Raw genomic sequence first — 15781 nt, 5'->3', positions numbered from 1 at the left:
GGAGAGCGGGGATGGCTGTAAAAGCAGCTAGCAACTGGCAGCAAATTTCCATCTCTTGTGCATTACAATTTTCCTAATTACTCTAAAAGGATTTCAATTAGCGCCTGAAATCATGTTTAACTCAATGAAAATGTATGCGCGACCATAAAAATATATTATTAATAATAAAAATAGCTAATCAAATGTTGATAAAAAGAAAATAATATGCAAAGCCAATTAACACAAAGTCCTGAAATGCAATTAACATTTAAATAATGTAAAAATAATGAAGTGGAATTTTCGCAAAAAAAAAACTAGATAATTGCAATGTATAAACAATTGCAATAAAACGTTTTTAATTAATATGCGACCAAGTGCAGGCATGTTTATAAATTGTTTACAAAAAAAAATAAACACGCAATCTAGATATTTAGTGAGAAAATACAAAACTCACAACAATTTTATTGTATTTCAATGGACAGCTGCGGGGCATTTGATTCAAACAGTTTCATTTGTTTATGGTTGCGCAAAAATGAACTAGAAATCCGAGATTCAAATCTAATATTAATTAGAGTAATCTGTGCAATAATTAAAAATGAAATACAGTAAACGCGCAATATGTTGAATAGGAAGTATATAAAATAAATACATATTTATATATATAAGAAGAATTTGTTTAAAAATAAAAAATGGCTTGCTCGCGAATACACCTTAAATATATTTTTAATAAGAAATGCTGTTCAAGATAGCCCGGACTATCTTAAACGCAACTTCCTTTTCAAAATATGTTTAAGGTCCATCCAAAAAAGAACCATAAGATTGGATCAATGTGTTTTACCCATCTTAGTCGAGAATAAAATCTTTGACCTGCTTTCAAGAACTAAATGTCTAAATGTCATCAAAAAATTTTTTGAGATCTCTGCAAATGTATATGAAGTCGAAATTATCATACACAAAAAATTGCATACAAACGTTGTCCGGCAATTTTCATAAAGATTTATGTATAGAGAGAGATAAAAATTAATATAATACATTTTGGAATTTTTATCAATGTACAATTACGACGTTTGATATAAAAAAATCCCTATAATAATTTCTATGGTTCGGTTCACCCCATTATAAATTAACTGTAATTTTGCCACTTTATAATTATCTAATTGAGGTCCAAGCGAATTCAAAATACCCTACACTACGTCTCAAAGAATTAGAGTCTAGTTTAGAAATCGTCAGAAGGTCCTCATTTTTGACCAACTTCGTGTTTATCAAGAAACTGTTTCCACAGACTCTTCTTTCTAAAGTTCTCAAAGTCTTAATACCTATACTCAATAAATACGTTTTCATATAATAATACATATTATTTTTAATAGTGTCAAAAAAAGTATTATTACTACAAAATATTCGCTTAACTGGACAAGCTTTTGCGGAAACAGCTAGTAAATTAACAAAATAATACATAAAATTAAAAATGGCAAATTTAATTAACTTATGACAACATCTGCTGTTATCTGTTGCGCTTTTCCAATGATTATAATACTAATTACACACATACATGTGACTAGACTAGACTATGGCCATGACAGTGACAAACGGCCCACTGTACTCATATGTGCACTCAGCGTAACCAACTTTAGATAATGATTTAAAAAAAAATGTCATGCGAAATGCAGTTACAAAGTTGCGATTACCTATAAAAGTGCAACTGGAGTTTACAGAATTAGTTAATTCAAAACTAGCGCAAAATGAAGTCCGTATTAGCTTTGGTGCTGCTTCTCGGCTGTCTAACTAGTTGCCTGATGGTAAGTAAAACACAACCGTTCAACACAGCATTCTAGCCAAATCTCGGGATCAAACTTCCAGGCTGACGATGCCGAAAATGGACGCCAAATTGTGGAGACCTGCTTGTCAGAGAATGGTGTAGGCGAACAGGATATTGCCGATCTGAAATCGGGCAAAACAAAGCCCGATGAGGTCAAGGATAACGTCAAGTGCTCGGCCCAATGTATCCTAGCCAAGTTTGGTTTCATGAACAGCAAGGGTCAGCTACTAAATGATAAGATATTGGAGCACTTTAAGGATGCGCCAGCTAAGGAGCAAGCGGAAAAGGCTCTGGCTGCCTGCAGCAGTGTCACTGGCGCCAATCCCTGCGATTCGGCCTTCCAGATCATGAGCTGCCTGGAAAAGCATGTTAGCGAAATGATGAAAGTGTAGACAGCTGCTGAGTGTGTTATAGAGAAGCAAAACATGCACAACATTTTGTTACAAGAGCCAAATAAATACCCACAACAAACTTAATATCTAATTAAAAGCAGCAACAAATACATTATGCAAAATTGAATTAATGCTTTTTTAATATATGCATTATATAAACCAGCTAAAGCTAATTTTTCTAGATTATCTTAGGTCTTGCTCTTACGCAATTGAGCTCTTGCAAATGCTCAACAGATGGCGCCAGCAGCTAGAATATTGTGTTCTTCTTTTCTTTCTTTACAAAAGTTGCAAGTTTTTCATTCCTTATACTTTTCTAATATTACAAATTTAGTTCATTTGCGCTCTTGATATTTTGCAATATTTTTTCGCCAACTTTTTGCTCTCATATTGCTTAGCCGCTGCTGATGTGCAACAGATGGCGCCACTTATTGCTCAAACATTTTCTTGGTTAATTTTGATCATATTTTGCAAGCATCTGTAAAATGCGAACAATTTAATTATATTTGAACGCTTCCGCCAAGACAAACGAAATGCTCATAAAATCATAGCCACTGGCAACAATTTCAATCGAATTGCCAGGGTCCGGGACACTTCGATGAAATTGTTGTTCTTCTTGTTATTGTTGTTGTTGTTGTTGTTTTTGTTGTTATCGGAAGCCCAAAGGCGTACAAAGTTTCTGTTAAATAGACAACGCTGGTTTGGCAGCTTGTGGGCTCTGAATGCGCCATTTTCTCGTCATGTTCTATTATTATTTCGAAGAATTTTTAATTTCTGCATTGCGAAAATATTTATTGAAACCGAAAAAACGCCAAAGGCACAAGAAGTTGACTTGGTAACGTGCAGGACTTGAGTGTAGTAAAAAATAAACAAGTAGAATGCACCAGTTGTGTGTATGATGGACTGGCCGATACCCTGTAAGTAGCTCTAAGCGCATCTAATATGTGTTATTTATAAATTAAAGTTTTCCGTAGAAAAAGATATTATTTATTAAAATAAAATTCTTAATAGCGTATATACCCTATCCAAGTGTGAATTATATTTTATTTGAGTCCAGCATATGATCATACCAAATTGCATTTCCTAGGCTTCTTTAGTTAGGGAGTTCGTACAGACAGACGGGCGGAAGAGCATTTGCTAAATAAAAATCTTTTCTTTTAACCTTGATAAATATATTTGAAAGCACTTATACCCTTTCTCGACTTTTCTCTGAATGCAGGGTATAAAAAGGCCAAGAAAAACAAAAACCAGAATATAAGAGAAGTTGCCGACGCTACCGTTCCGTTCTTTATATGAAAGAGCTTTAATGGGGGAAGTATAAGAAACAGCTTAAAGTGTGGCCAAAGTATGACTGGAATACATTCAAGAGCATTGCAATGTGGTGGCAACCCTTTTCCTATTTTCTTTAATTTTTTTTTTGCTGTTTGGCTGTAATAGCCACTGAAACCTGGGCAAACAAATTGAATGAAATCAACTCGTTAAAAAGTAAATAACTCTGATGAATGGACTGGAGAACACAAAGCGCATACCTGAACTTTAGCCTAGGTAGCCCCCAGGTAGGCGGGCAGGCAACAACTCTGTCAGTCAATTGAAAATGAAATACAAATAAAAATGCAAACAACGGGACCCGCCTCCCAAACGCATTGCCCACACACAAACGTTGGGCTAAGCAGACAGCCTGGCTGAGTCTCTGGCTGGCAGGATATGCCGCTGACAACGTCTGGACTTGGCCGAGGAAATTAGTGGAGCTGGCTCAGGATGCAGGCTCGCAGCAGCAGCAACTGCTTACAATGTGGCCATTGCATATACAAAAGAAATTGAAAATGTTGAAACGGGCTACAAGGAAATGGACTGTAAGCAGCCGCAAGGAAACAGGCTCACAAACTGCAGTCGCTCGAGTATTCCGGCAAGTGGATTTGCTACTGGGTTTTCGTTTGCCAACTGTGTACTGCTGTATTCATCGATGAACTTTCAATAACAAAACTTTCAGTTTGGCGTTTTTTTTTTCATATCCGTACGCTGCTGTTTTTTAGCTTTCAAGGATATGACATTGAATTGCATTGGCAACTAGCTGAAGGGCTCCTGCAGTTAGGCAACCCTACAAAAAAAAAGTTTGCCACCCTCATGAAGTGGTATTCGAAAAGTTTGCTTCTCCCCTTTCTTTTTTTACACACAAAGTTTTTATTACAAAAAAGAAAATGGTATAAGAGCATATGGTTGATTAGTAGTGGCCGCGGGAAGCTCCTCCTGAAAGTATTATTCTATATAAGGCGTAGAAATGTATTCAAATTGTGTTGCGAATGGGTTTAAGAGCTGCTGTTTGGATTGTCTAAGCTGGCAAGTTTCTTAATAGACGTAGCTTAGAGCATTTTATTTTTGCATATTCCAATTGTTAGAACTTCTGCGCAAAATATGTCTTAAGTCCTCTAAAAAAGTCAACAGAACTTGTCAAATAAAGAGCACGGCCCGATAGGCTGAGCAGATAACAATCGGTAGTTGGTTACAGTTGACAACTCTTTGCCCCAGATTATTGATAAACCTACATGGCAGACTTGATGCGACAGACGTCTCCGTGCCGATTTTCGGGCGGTCAGATATATGGCAGACACATATTCCCATACCGATTGTCGATCTATCAGTTTTTATTTTTGTCTTATGTCGAACATTTCAAAAGCTTTAATTCTTCCGTACAATATAAATGTTAAACAAGTAAGAGCTCTCGACTAGGAAATACCCTGAACCCTCTTCTTCCAACATCAAATGCATATATATATTCTATGTTAGAAGCTATATGTCAACTTTGGTGACTCTAGCTCCTGTTATTTACCAAAATTGCCTAAAAAAACAGGATATCGATATCGATTTTTATCGATTGCTTGAAAACGGAGTAAGTTATCGATTATCTGAAACAAACTCGATCTTGGCGCGCACTAGGAGCACCTACATCTAAATCAAGTCTCTAGCTCTTATAGGTTCTGAGATCCTTGCATTCAACCATACGGACAGACGGACAGACGGACAGACGGACAGACAGACAGACGGACATGGCTAGATCGATTCGGCTATTGGTGCTGATCAAGAATATATATACTTTATGGGGTCGGAGATGCTTCCTTCTGCCTGTTACATACATTTCGATTTTGCACAAATACAATATACCATTATATCAATTTTTAATGGGCTCAGGGTATACAAATAACTTAAGGTATCCGCTCTACTGGCTGAGCCGTCAGAATTGGTCTGTATTTGGTCACATTAGACAATTATCGATTGCCCAACTTAGGGTATACTAATTGTCGGTCTACTTGAGAATGTTTGTTTGCGAATTCCAAATCTCTAATTTCGATAATTACATAATTGTCTACTTCGTCTTAACCATAAAATAATTACAGTCCTTTTTTGTAAGGAAAACATCTGTAGTATTATATAGTCTATGCATTCATTTAGCTGGAAAAACTATGTTTAATAGCTGATAGTTGTTCAAAGTTTATACCAATTGACTAGCTAAGTAACTGTATGCTGAAACAAGTATCTTTGCCTCACTCTTTCTGGACGAATCGGAATCTAAAGTGTAATTCATGATAGAACAAAGTTCTACCCAGCATAAATGTAGTTGCTTATACACAAACATTAAATCGCCCTTGACAGCTTTTGCATGCACACCTCATAAAGTTAATTACATTCCATAAGCGTTCAGTAAATAAATCGCATCATACGGAATTCCATACACAGCCACGCACCTTGGCAACGCTTGGCAGCAAACTTTTAGCAGCTGCTGTTGACAATTGGCAACGAGCGCTACGAGTTTGTGGGCCAGCTCTGGCAGTCTCCAGTTACAGTCTCAGCTACTCACATCTGGGTCCATAGTTAATTAAAAGCTAAATAGTGAAGTTGTTGCTGCTGCTGATGCTGCCAATGGCAAATACAGGAAATATGCATAAACGTAACCAGCAACAGCTACGAAACAACAAAAACACCCAATCTCCAAATCGCAAACTGTGAGAACCCAATCCAAAAACCTCCGAGCAAGTCAAAACCCATTCAACAACAGTTTCGCATAATTGTAAATTCAAGTGGAAATGAATGAATTTACGCTGAACTCGACAGAAAATACCAACGAGCAAATGCGAATATTGTTCCCGTTCCTCTTCACGGCCATGCAGCTAGCTGGAAGAAAAAGGGGGTAGCGGTAACGGTAACGGTAACCATACTGGCAATGCCATTGCTAACGGTTACGTTTCCCAATGGCGCCCCCTGACGGAGAAAAAACCACCAGCCCACACCATCCAAAAGCAATATGGCGTCGCTGTCGCAGTCGCAGTCGCGTCACTGAGAATCACGTTGCTTGCATATTTTCATTCATTCATTCAACGTCAACGTCTGACGACGATTCCAAAGTTATGGAATGCATAACGGTTCGCTTTTCTATTTTTATAATTCCTGAACTGGGGTATTCTAAATTTGCCAAGAATTGTGTAACGCTCGAAGAGAAATGGTCTCTAAATCCTTCAAATATATTTTTTATCAGAAAGTAGAACTGAGCTGATCATAACCAAGTTTTCAGCTCGTTTTAGCCAATGTGCAAGGCTATTTTGGTGAAATGTGGTGCTTATGCTTCTATTTACTGGAGTAGAAACACGTATTGAAACCAATCCAATCGTATTAATGAATATTATCGTATGCAATTTTAACCTGTGTGAACTCAGTTCTCAACAGGGCTATCTTGATGAAATTTGGTACTAATGCGTCTTTTTGCCTAACCTAATCGTATCGTAAATAAGTTGGTATCCCACTTTAAACCATGTTAACTGGGTTCTCCGCAGGGTTGTATTGATGAAAATTGCACTTATCGAAACTAACGTCATTGTATCAGAACTAAGATCGTGGCCTTTGGAATATTGATTCTCTCCTGGGCTTTCTTTATGAAATTTGGTACTGAAGCTTTTTTTTCCGGCAGTAAAAACATATGTGAAAACTAACTTTATCGTCTTTATATATCATGTATCTGTCATGATATGCCAATTATTGAGTTTGTACATAAATAATAAGCATAACTAATTAATGAGTTCAATTCTAACTTGTCTGTTTTAAATTACTTAAAGTAAATCTATTTCAATTGAATTTGAATCCGTTTTGCCCTTCTAGGGTATCGAAGTGTCGTCCACCCAAACTTAGTTACTATTTCTTGGTATTTTTTTTTGTAGTATATTTACTTGTGTGTATATCCATAACGTCCAACACAACAGCATTTGAATGTTCTGCCTTGTCGCTGCTGTTGCCCCTCAAGTATTTACGCCTTTATTTATTTAACATTTCAATTGCATATTTTCGCACAAAAGCGCGTGTTGCTCCCAGTGTCAATGGCTTTTGCCCGGCTATAGCCTGAAAGGGTTCAAATGCTGTGGTTTGGGCATTGCACACATACACGAGCACACACACACACACACACACACACACAACAAATAAAAAATTTCTTGAAATCTTGCACGTTTTTTCGTAGGCGTGAGCTATGTGAAATGTCCAAAGACCAAACGCGTTGCACTCAAATACGTGTTGCAGTTGAATAAAATCAACTGGCGAGAAAGGGTTGCTGCCACAAGGCCAGAGGGGGCAGCATAGTATCCAGGAGCAGCAGGGTTAAAGGCTCTTCAAGACTTTTGGCGAGCGTTAAAGTGCCTGTCAAAATCAGCTGTAGACGTTGCCAACATACTCACACATACAACACATAAATAAATTATGATCAGACAAATTATTATTGCATAGTGAATGCGTGTGCAGGATATTTAATAATCTGACTATATTTGGGCAAATACATATTATGAAAGTTGTATTAACCCTTAAAGAATTGAAAATGGCAAATGTTTAAAGTTTTAGTAAAAATGTATTTAAAAAAAAAATGAAAAAGTTTGTAAATACAATAAAATGGCAATAGAAAATCGCAAGATATCTGATGTGGGCGTAGGAGGGAAACTTAAAACTGTAAGAAAACTAAATATGTAATTGTAAAAACTATAAAAAAATACATAAAATATATCAAATACAATGAAAAAACACGTACCAGATATTTGTTGTTTCTATTAATTGTTTAAGTATCATCTACTTTGGCATTTAAGCAGTGTAGTAGTAAGAGAAAGTAAAGCAGTTTCCTTCTGAAAAAAACGGTTTATATTTTTATATTTTATAATAAATAAATTTTTTACAATTATAAAAAAATAACTAATTTAAACATTTTTAGAATTTATATATATATATATTATTTACATGCCAATATATTATTTATATTTTAATAGCTGCTAAAGTTTAATTGATAAAGTATATTCCACTTAACATGCATTGGTTGTATGAGTTTTTCTGGCTCTAGATCGTTGGTTTTGCGTGCTTTAATTTACATACAATTGCCATTAGTTTTGTTCAAAGAAAAGAACAAGTGCCAGCCAAATATGAAAATTGTATAAAAATAGAAAAAATTAAACTACAAATAATTTCACGCTTTCTTCTGAAGCAATAATAATATGCTTTAATCAATAATTATTCAATGTACTTAAAGTCTTTGAAGCGCAGTTCAAATAGGCTATCTATCTAAAAATGTTATAGTATATAGAAGTGTTTACCTTTGAGATTTTGTGTCAAGAGTAGGCAGCCCCCGCATACTCATTGCTAGAAATGTGGATACTATATCATCGCGCCCCACAAATTTGCTGAAATTTGTGTTGCGCCTAAAAGTATGCGACAACAAATGCGTTTTTTCTGTTTCTTTGTGCTTTTACTTTAGTTGGTTTTGGGCTGCTGCTGCCGCTGCTTCTGCTGCTGCTGTTGGTGACATCAATTGTTATTGTTGGGCAAACAAAAGGCAATGGCAAATCCAAATAGATTTGCCTAACAGACTACCCTCTCTGATATCTATAAGTGTGAGCATCTAGTATCGAGTATGTCTGCATGTCATTCAAGATAAAGTAGCTCAAGATTGATGGTTGCCAGCCTAAATGATACCTGATTGAGAGTGTGTGTGAGTGTGTGTGGCAGCATATGTTTGCTTCAACCCAAGCCACCCCCACCCCTCCTCACACTCGCAGCCACACATACACACACACACCTTCCCTCGGCTATGGCTCGTACCTTTAAGTGTCATTTTGTGTTCTCGACACGCATTTTTGTCAAGAGCTGCTCAAAAACTTTTTGATATTTTGCCAACAAAATTTTTGCACGCTTGATATGCTGACACTGAGTGTGATAAATGGTAACAAGTTTGTAGGCCAATTTGCTAACTAAAGCCAACTAACAGGCGCCACACACACGCACAAGTTCTGCTTGCCATGCTCAATCAGCGCTCAGTCATTTGGCTGCTGGGCACAAAATTGTAGTCTACTGCCACGCCCACAGCCCAGGCAGCGATCATCAATTGTGCGCACAATTAGCTAGGTCGGGTCAGTAGCAGCAAAAAATAAAACAAGTTGAAGCGCTCTAGTCGGGTGTACTCGACTTGAAGATATCCTGAGCTCAATTTAAAGCTACCTTTACAAACATTCTAGCTCTAGCTATTTATACTTCTATATATAAATAAAAAGACTGTACTTCTTATAATCTCCGAGATATGTTCCATTAACAGAATATCGATATCGGTTTGTATCGATTTTACGGAAATGGGGCAAGCTATCGTTGATTTCAAAGAAACGTTCGATTTGGGAGATGCTGCGAATGTCGATTCTGGCCAAGCATATGTATAGTATAGGAAATCGAAGTGCAAGACAAGTTCTACAACTTTTTAGCCATTTACAATGGGTATACAAATGAAATGCGTTGTGCAACAGCATTTTAGCCATCATCAACCATTGACTGCGGGCTTATTTCACAGTTGACTTGATGCAAGTTGCGCCTTTCTAACGGTTCCGTTCAGCTCTTAGCTTGGCTTCTTGACATTGGCCCCGCAGCGTTTGTCGTAATTTTCGCGCCATCAATTTAAAAATTACCTGGGATCCGCTCAGCTCCATGCGAATTATATGCTTCATTTCGCCAACAACAACTGCAGCTAACTCAGACAACCAGAGCCAAGCAGAGTCTTGGCCAGGTGATGCCAGCATGCCAGGAATGCAGCGCAGCCTTATTTTTGCATAAGTAGCGCAAATGTTATGCATTTTAAGTAAAGTGCACTCAATGGACATTCGCAGCTAACCGTGTCTGCAAGTGTTCGTAAGTGACGTAATTATCGATAAATGGATAAAATGGATATATGAATTCATCCACTTAACGTTTCGCCATGATAGCATATCGTGTTGAGCACATTATAATGCGAGCATTAGCATACGAATATTGGTAATGGAATCACCAATTTAATTTCTATAGCAGTTTTTTTCAAAATTTTCCAACACTAAAACGTTGTCCAAAATCAAACGATGTGGCTCATGATTTTCTCTATAGATTATATTTGCATTTAGATTTGAATTTAATATGTTTACTTCATTATTGATATTTAAATTCCAAAATGTAACCAAATTTTCGAATTTTCCACACGGTTCTTAATGCCTCGACATGTTTTCATCTTAGAAAAAAAATGAATTATAGTAAATTATTGTAATTTTTGTGTCCTTTTTTGTCAACACTTCATAAAACATTTGGCACTATAGTATTTCTGCAATTTACATCGTCTTATTTCTGGACATGCAATAACAATTTGTGTAAACATTTTCCTAGTTAAAAGTTGTATTTTGAGTTACTTTTGCGAGCTTGTGGGCAAAAATGGAGCTAAACAAATCTTAGATAGCCGCTGGCTGTAACTCCCCAAGTCTCAGTTTCATTGCTGGTAAAAGTCAGAATTTATGCTTTTTAACGCTGCGCAGTTGAGGGAATGAAGGGCCAAAGACCCTACAGCGGCTAGAACACGAGCTTTCTCTCTGCTATCCCTGCCATCCCCAACACCCAACCCTCTCCACAACCCAACCCTCTTTTGTAAGCCCTTTGCTGACCCCTTTGCGCGCAGTTAAACAAAAAACTGCATTCATCTGGCCGAACACACACAGTTCTCGCACACATAGCACAAACAGTGGCATGCCTCTTGGGAACGGGAATGGAAACGGGAAATGGGCATAAGAATGGATTCCAGTTGGAATGGTGGGATACTTGGACGCATACTTTCTGCTCGCGACCACTTTTTACTTTTCTTTAACATTATTTTGCACTTTTCAATTAAAAAGTGTGCGCCCCACGCAGCCGAGAGCCTGCAGCCGGCGCCAGGCACCAGTCGGCAGTCGACAGTCGACAGTCGGAGCGGCATGTCAGGGGTGGCCCAAAAAGGGGCCAGAGGAGGGGGCACAACTATGGCGTAAAGGGCGAAAATAACCCCAAAAGCTGATAAAACCAAGCAACCAGCCGGGAGCAGGCAGTCAGCGAGCCAGAGCTAGCAAACCAGCTGCCATAATTATAATTTCTTAATGCAAATAAAAACTCGGTGCTGATTTTTTTATGCGTGTATATGTGCGTGGGTGTGTGTGTGTGCTGGTCTACGTTAGTATGTGGGAGCCAGCAAACCAGCCACAATTTAAACATTATGGTATTTTACTTGGGCGCGTCGTTTTACGCTTATTCTTTCATTTGTCTAAATACTCTAACAATTAGGGTGCTTGAGAAAAGGCTTCCGTTTTGACCAGAACTCTTTTGGTACATCTATATATGCCCAAAGTCTGTAAAAGCAGAGTAAACCACAAGTAGGATCTATGAAAATATTTGAATATATTTGATTAATATAGTAAAGAGTATGGTTAATTCGACTCGTTTTTAGAAAATATGCTTTGTTATTTTTCAGTTTTTATGCGCTGTAAAAATGATCTATAAAAATAATTAAAGAGGGTAGCATGAACTTGTGTTATTATAAATCTGGCATAAGGAATATGTGTTTGCGCTGTTTGTAGGTCTATTGTAGTCTGTCTTAAGATATGCCTTGTGCGACCCGACGAATATAGATTTCTACAAACAATATTTCCTTTTCTCGGGGACTCGAACAACAAACCTCGTTGTACTTAGTGCCGTCGTCTACCCAGTCTAGAAGCAAATCACCAGACGATCGTTGTTTAATAATTCAAAAGATTTCTATATTTTATGTCTAGAATTTCTGTAAGGAAATACCATCTTCATTCCTATAGTCATCAATTTTAGCTAGGTGTATAATGGATACACTGAAAAAAAAGAACCGGAACCACAAAATCAGAATTATAAAAAAATTAAGACTTTCTCTGTCGATATTTAATACCCATTTGCCATCTATATACGTATATTTGTATAATCCATTTAATACCTAATCTACAGGGCATATTTTAGTCGGCAATTCGCAACTTGAATAAATATACTTCCTGTTTTTTAATGTTTTTTAATTCTTGCGTAGCGCCAAAGGGCAAGTGAAAAGGGTTAAAAAAGAAATTCGCAGTACGTTCCCAGAACTGTTGCTCTCCCAACTTCCGTCCCCTTACCCAAACCCTGCACGGCTGCTGTCCTTTATGTGCCGGTCATTGTGGCCAGCTGCAGTGCAAATAAACATGCATAGTTTATGAATGAAATGAAAAGCGGGCACTGCCAGCTCTGACCAATGCACAAATACTTATTTAAGCGCTTGGTTTTTCAGAGCAAAGTGCGCTGCGCAGTGGGCTTACATGGCGTATAATTAATATTAAATGTTATACTTATAAATTAAATAAAAATGTGCAAATGTGAGTGAAAAGAAACGCAACAACAACAATAACAAGAAGAAGCACAAGCAAACAGCTTACGAAAAAAATGAAACTTTTGCCTCTTGTGCTAGCAGGATTGATGACTATGGCCGTCAAGTTTATTGCCAGCGACACGTTGTGTGTATGTGTGTGTGTGTGTGTGTGTGTGTGTTTGTGTGTGTGCCACCCTCTTGTTATAAATGTGTGTTTTGCCAAGTTTGACTTGGAGCTGAGCTAGCGCCAACTTCCGCTGTGCGGAAAAATGCTTTTGATTTGATTTTCACCAAATGTCAACTTGACGTCACGTCGCGACGTCGGCGACGTCGGCGACGCCGTCGACAGCGACAGCGACTGCGACGCCGGCGACGGCAATGTCGCCGCCTTTGTTGTGCCGTTTCAACTGCATGATTTATTGTTTTGATGAAATTGCGTGTAAACAATTTAGTGGCTGGTTGGCGCCCCCGCACCCGCACCCCATCCCTACACCCATCACCAAACTACTCCCACATGCTTTTACTTCTTCTGCTGCTGCTGCCTTTGTGCACCCTCAAGACCAGCTGAAAGCCCTCTTGCGCTTTAAGTTTATGAACTTTTGAAAGACTTGATTTAAGGTTAAATATAACGATATTTCATCGCTCGGTAGCATATAGACAAACTTGTAAGTTGCTGTCAAATGAGCCACAAAAACTGGCTACACTGACAATGGCTTGTGGCATATGATTTGGGCCAAAGTATTTGGGTTTTCAGCTGCCCCCCTACCCCTTCCACACTTCCTATACAATTTAATAATGTCCCAAAAAGGCATACAATATGCGATTATTTATCATAGCTGTTTTTATGTACTTTCTTACAATGTGACCGAGTTTTATTGTCTAAAACAAGTGTTACCCTCTCTTAGGGGGTATTATTACTGTGACATGAAATCTGCTAAGCATATATATGCATATAAGCTTACATTTTCTTGATCAATATCAAATAAGTCAAGCTTATATGATGATAAGCATACCTTATAATTTTTTGATTAAATAAAGTATATATATTCTAGATCCATAATCGAGTTGACATAGCCATGTCCATCTGTCTGTTCATTCTCAGTCTGAAAGCTATCATCGTGAAGCATTACATAGGTGCGTCTCTCTGTTGCAGGCTGTACATATTTCGGAACCGGCCGGATTACATTATAGCACAATATCATATAGCTGCCAAGAACGACACATTGTGGAAAGCACAATGTTGCAATAATAATGCGTAATGGAAAATAGTTTACTTTGGAAAATTATAAAGAAAAGTCTTGAGGAATGAAAACATTTCTAGTGCTCACATTACAATTGACGTGATTAGAAAAGTAGCTCATCTTGTTGGCTTGTTTTTCAAATGTTGCTTTGTGCAAATTCCTTGGCGCTTTGCGAAATGAACTGAAAATGTGATATTGGAATTCCAATTGCTTGACCAACACGGACAGCTGGCATTAAACAATTGCCAAGTTGTAAAGTCTTGACCACAAATCCCACACACATGCACATAGAAGTCAAAAAACCACAGAAATTGCACACACACAACTTGCCGCTGAAAACCCAAACCGAATCGAGTTACCCTTTTGCCATAGGTAACACTTAACTGGCCAAGCTATGTGTGGCACTTTAAGCAGCGGCCATTTGGCTAACGTTTGCAATTTTGACTGGCTATAAATATGCCATAACAATAACTAAGACCAACTAATATCCGATTACTGGCTAAGGCCAATGTGGAAATGTAGCGTGAAAAGCTTCAAGCCAATTCTGAGACAGTAAACCAACAAGAGCTTCCTACTCACAGCCCAGTTTCAACACCCACAATTGTCATGTGCGTGTGTGTGTGTGTGTGTGTGGAAGTGCGAGTGTGTCTGTGTGTCTGTGTGCGTGGCATCATTTTGCCAAACATGAAACAAATGCATAAGTAAATACCAGAAACGAGTGACTTTCAATATCCTTACAGGCTTATTGCTTACAGCAAATTTCACGCCAACCCAACACAAAGCGTCTCGTGTGAGGGCAGGCGAGCGGCTGGTGGTAAGGCAGCGGGGCAAATGCGAATGCATTTACACATTTGCAAACACAAACAAGCACACACACGTACAAATACTAACATAACAGACAGTTGCAAACATGCAACATACAAATATGCGTACATCTAAAGCGACGCCCGAGCAGGGATCCACACCAACAGCAGCTGCAGCAGGAGCAGCAGAAGCAGCAGGAGCCGTGGAATGGGTCTACAGCTGGGCCCCCGGGCAGCCAGTTGGAGCGTGGCAGTCTGAACGTCTGAAGCATTTCAATGCTACGATATACGATTCAGTTTCGGTCTATGCTCCATTTCAGTTGCCATTCTATCTGAGAACCCAAGTCTGAGTGCGTCGTTGCCTAGAACGCATTTACGTTTATTGCATTTGTAAATTATTCACACAAGGATATTAAATGCAAATTGTGAAATAGACGACACTCGGCTACGGCCAGGCTATAGATACAATATCCGTTGTATGCATCAGCCCCCCCCCCACCACCCAACACCCTCAGTGGATAGCCCAACCCAATGCTCAACGCCACGAATTACTCAAATGCTGCATATGATTTTCGCATTGACAATGCATTCACAAGTTGCCCATTTTTGTTGTGTGCGTGCGACTGTGTGTGTGCATGTGTGTGTGTGTGTGTTTTGACTGCTTGACTGCAAATGCAAAGAATCTCATTTCATATTATGCCATTAGCCGAGCAACAGGAATAGCAACAGCCCAGTGAATTAAGCTCACTCGAGCTGCCGGCTACAGTTGGGCAACCAGAAGTCGAATCGGGTATGTTCAAGTGGCTAGTTAGGAATCTGAGCAGTTGACAAGCCACTCAGCAAATTGGAGCGTAGTTACCAAAGGC

General features: G+C 38.4%; 1 protein-coding gene and 1 long non-coding RNA gene across 2 annotated transcripts; one reads left to right on the top strand and one right to left on the bottom strand.

Annotated features, from left to right (window-relative positions):
* The first annotated feature begins 1678 nt into the window (after positions 1 to 1678).
* On the top strand, positions 1679 to 2314 carry Obp56g (Odorant-binding protein 56g). Its single transcript, XM_002049076.4, has 2 exons — positions 1679 to 1775; positions 1837 to 2314. Exons 1-2 carry the CDS (start codon positions 1719 to 1721, stop codon positions 2185 to 2187), a joined length of 408 nt encoding a protein of 135 aa, XP_002049112.1. The 5' UTR covers positions 1679 to 1718; the 3' UTR covers positions 2188 to 2314.
* A 5784-nt stretch (positions 2315 to 8098) lies between these two features.
* Positions 8099 to 14218, bottom strand: LOC116651276 (uncharacterized). Its single transcript, XR_011416993.1, has 3 exons — positions 13885 to 14218; positions 8243 to 8333; positions 8099 to 8172 (listed from the first exon to the last, which is right to left on the bottom strand). It is a non-coding gene; the product is annotated as an uncharacterized lncRNA (long non-coding RNA).
* Positions 14219 to 15781: the final 1563 nt, after the last annotated feature.

This window comes from Drosophila virilis, chromosome 5 (genome assembly GCF_030788295.1).
Source record: "Drosophila virilis strain 15010-1051.87 chromosome 5, Dvir_AGI_RSII-ME, whole genome shotgun sequence".
Lineage (NCBI taxonomy): Eukaryota > Metazoa > Arthropoda > Insecta > Diptera > Drosophilidae > Drosophila > Drosophila virilis.
This window is presented reverse-complemented; position numbering and strand designations above follow the sequence as displayed.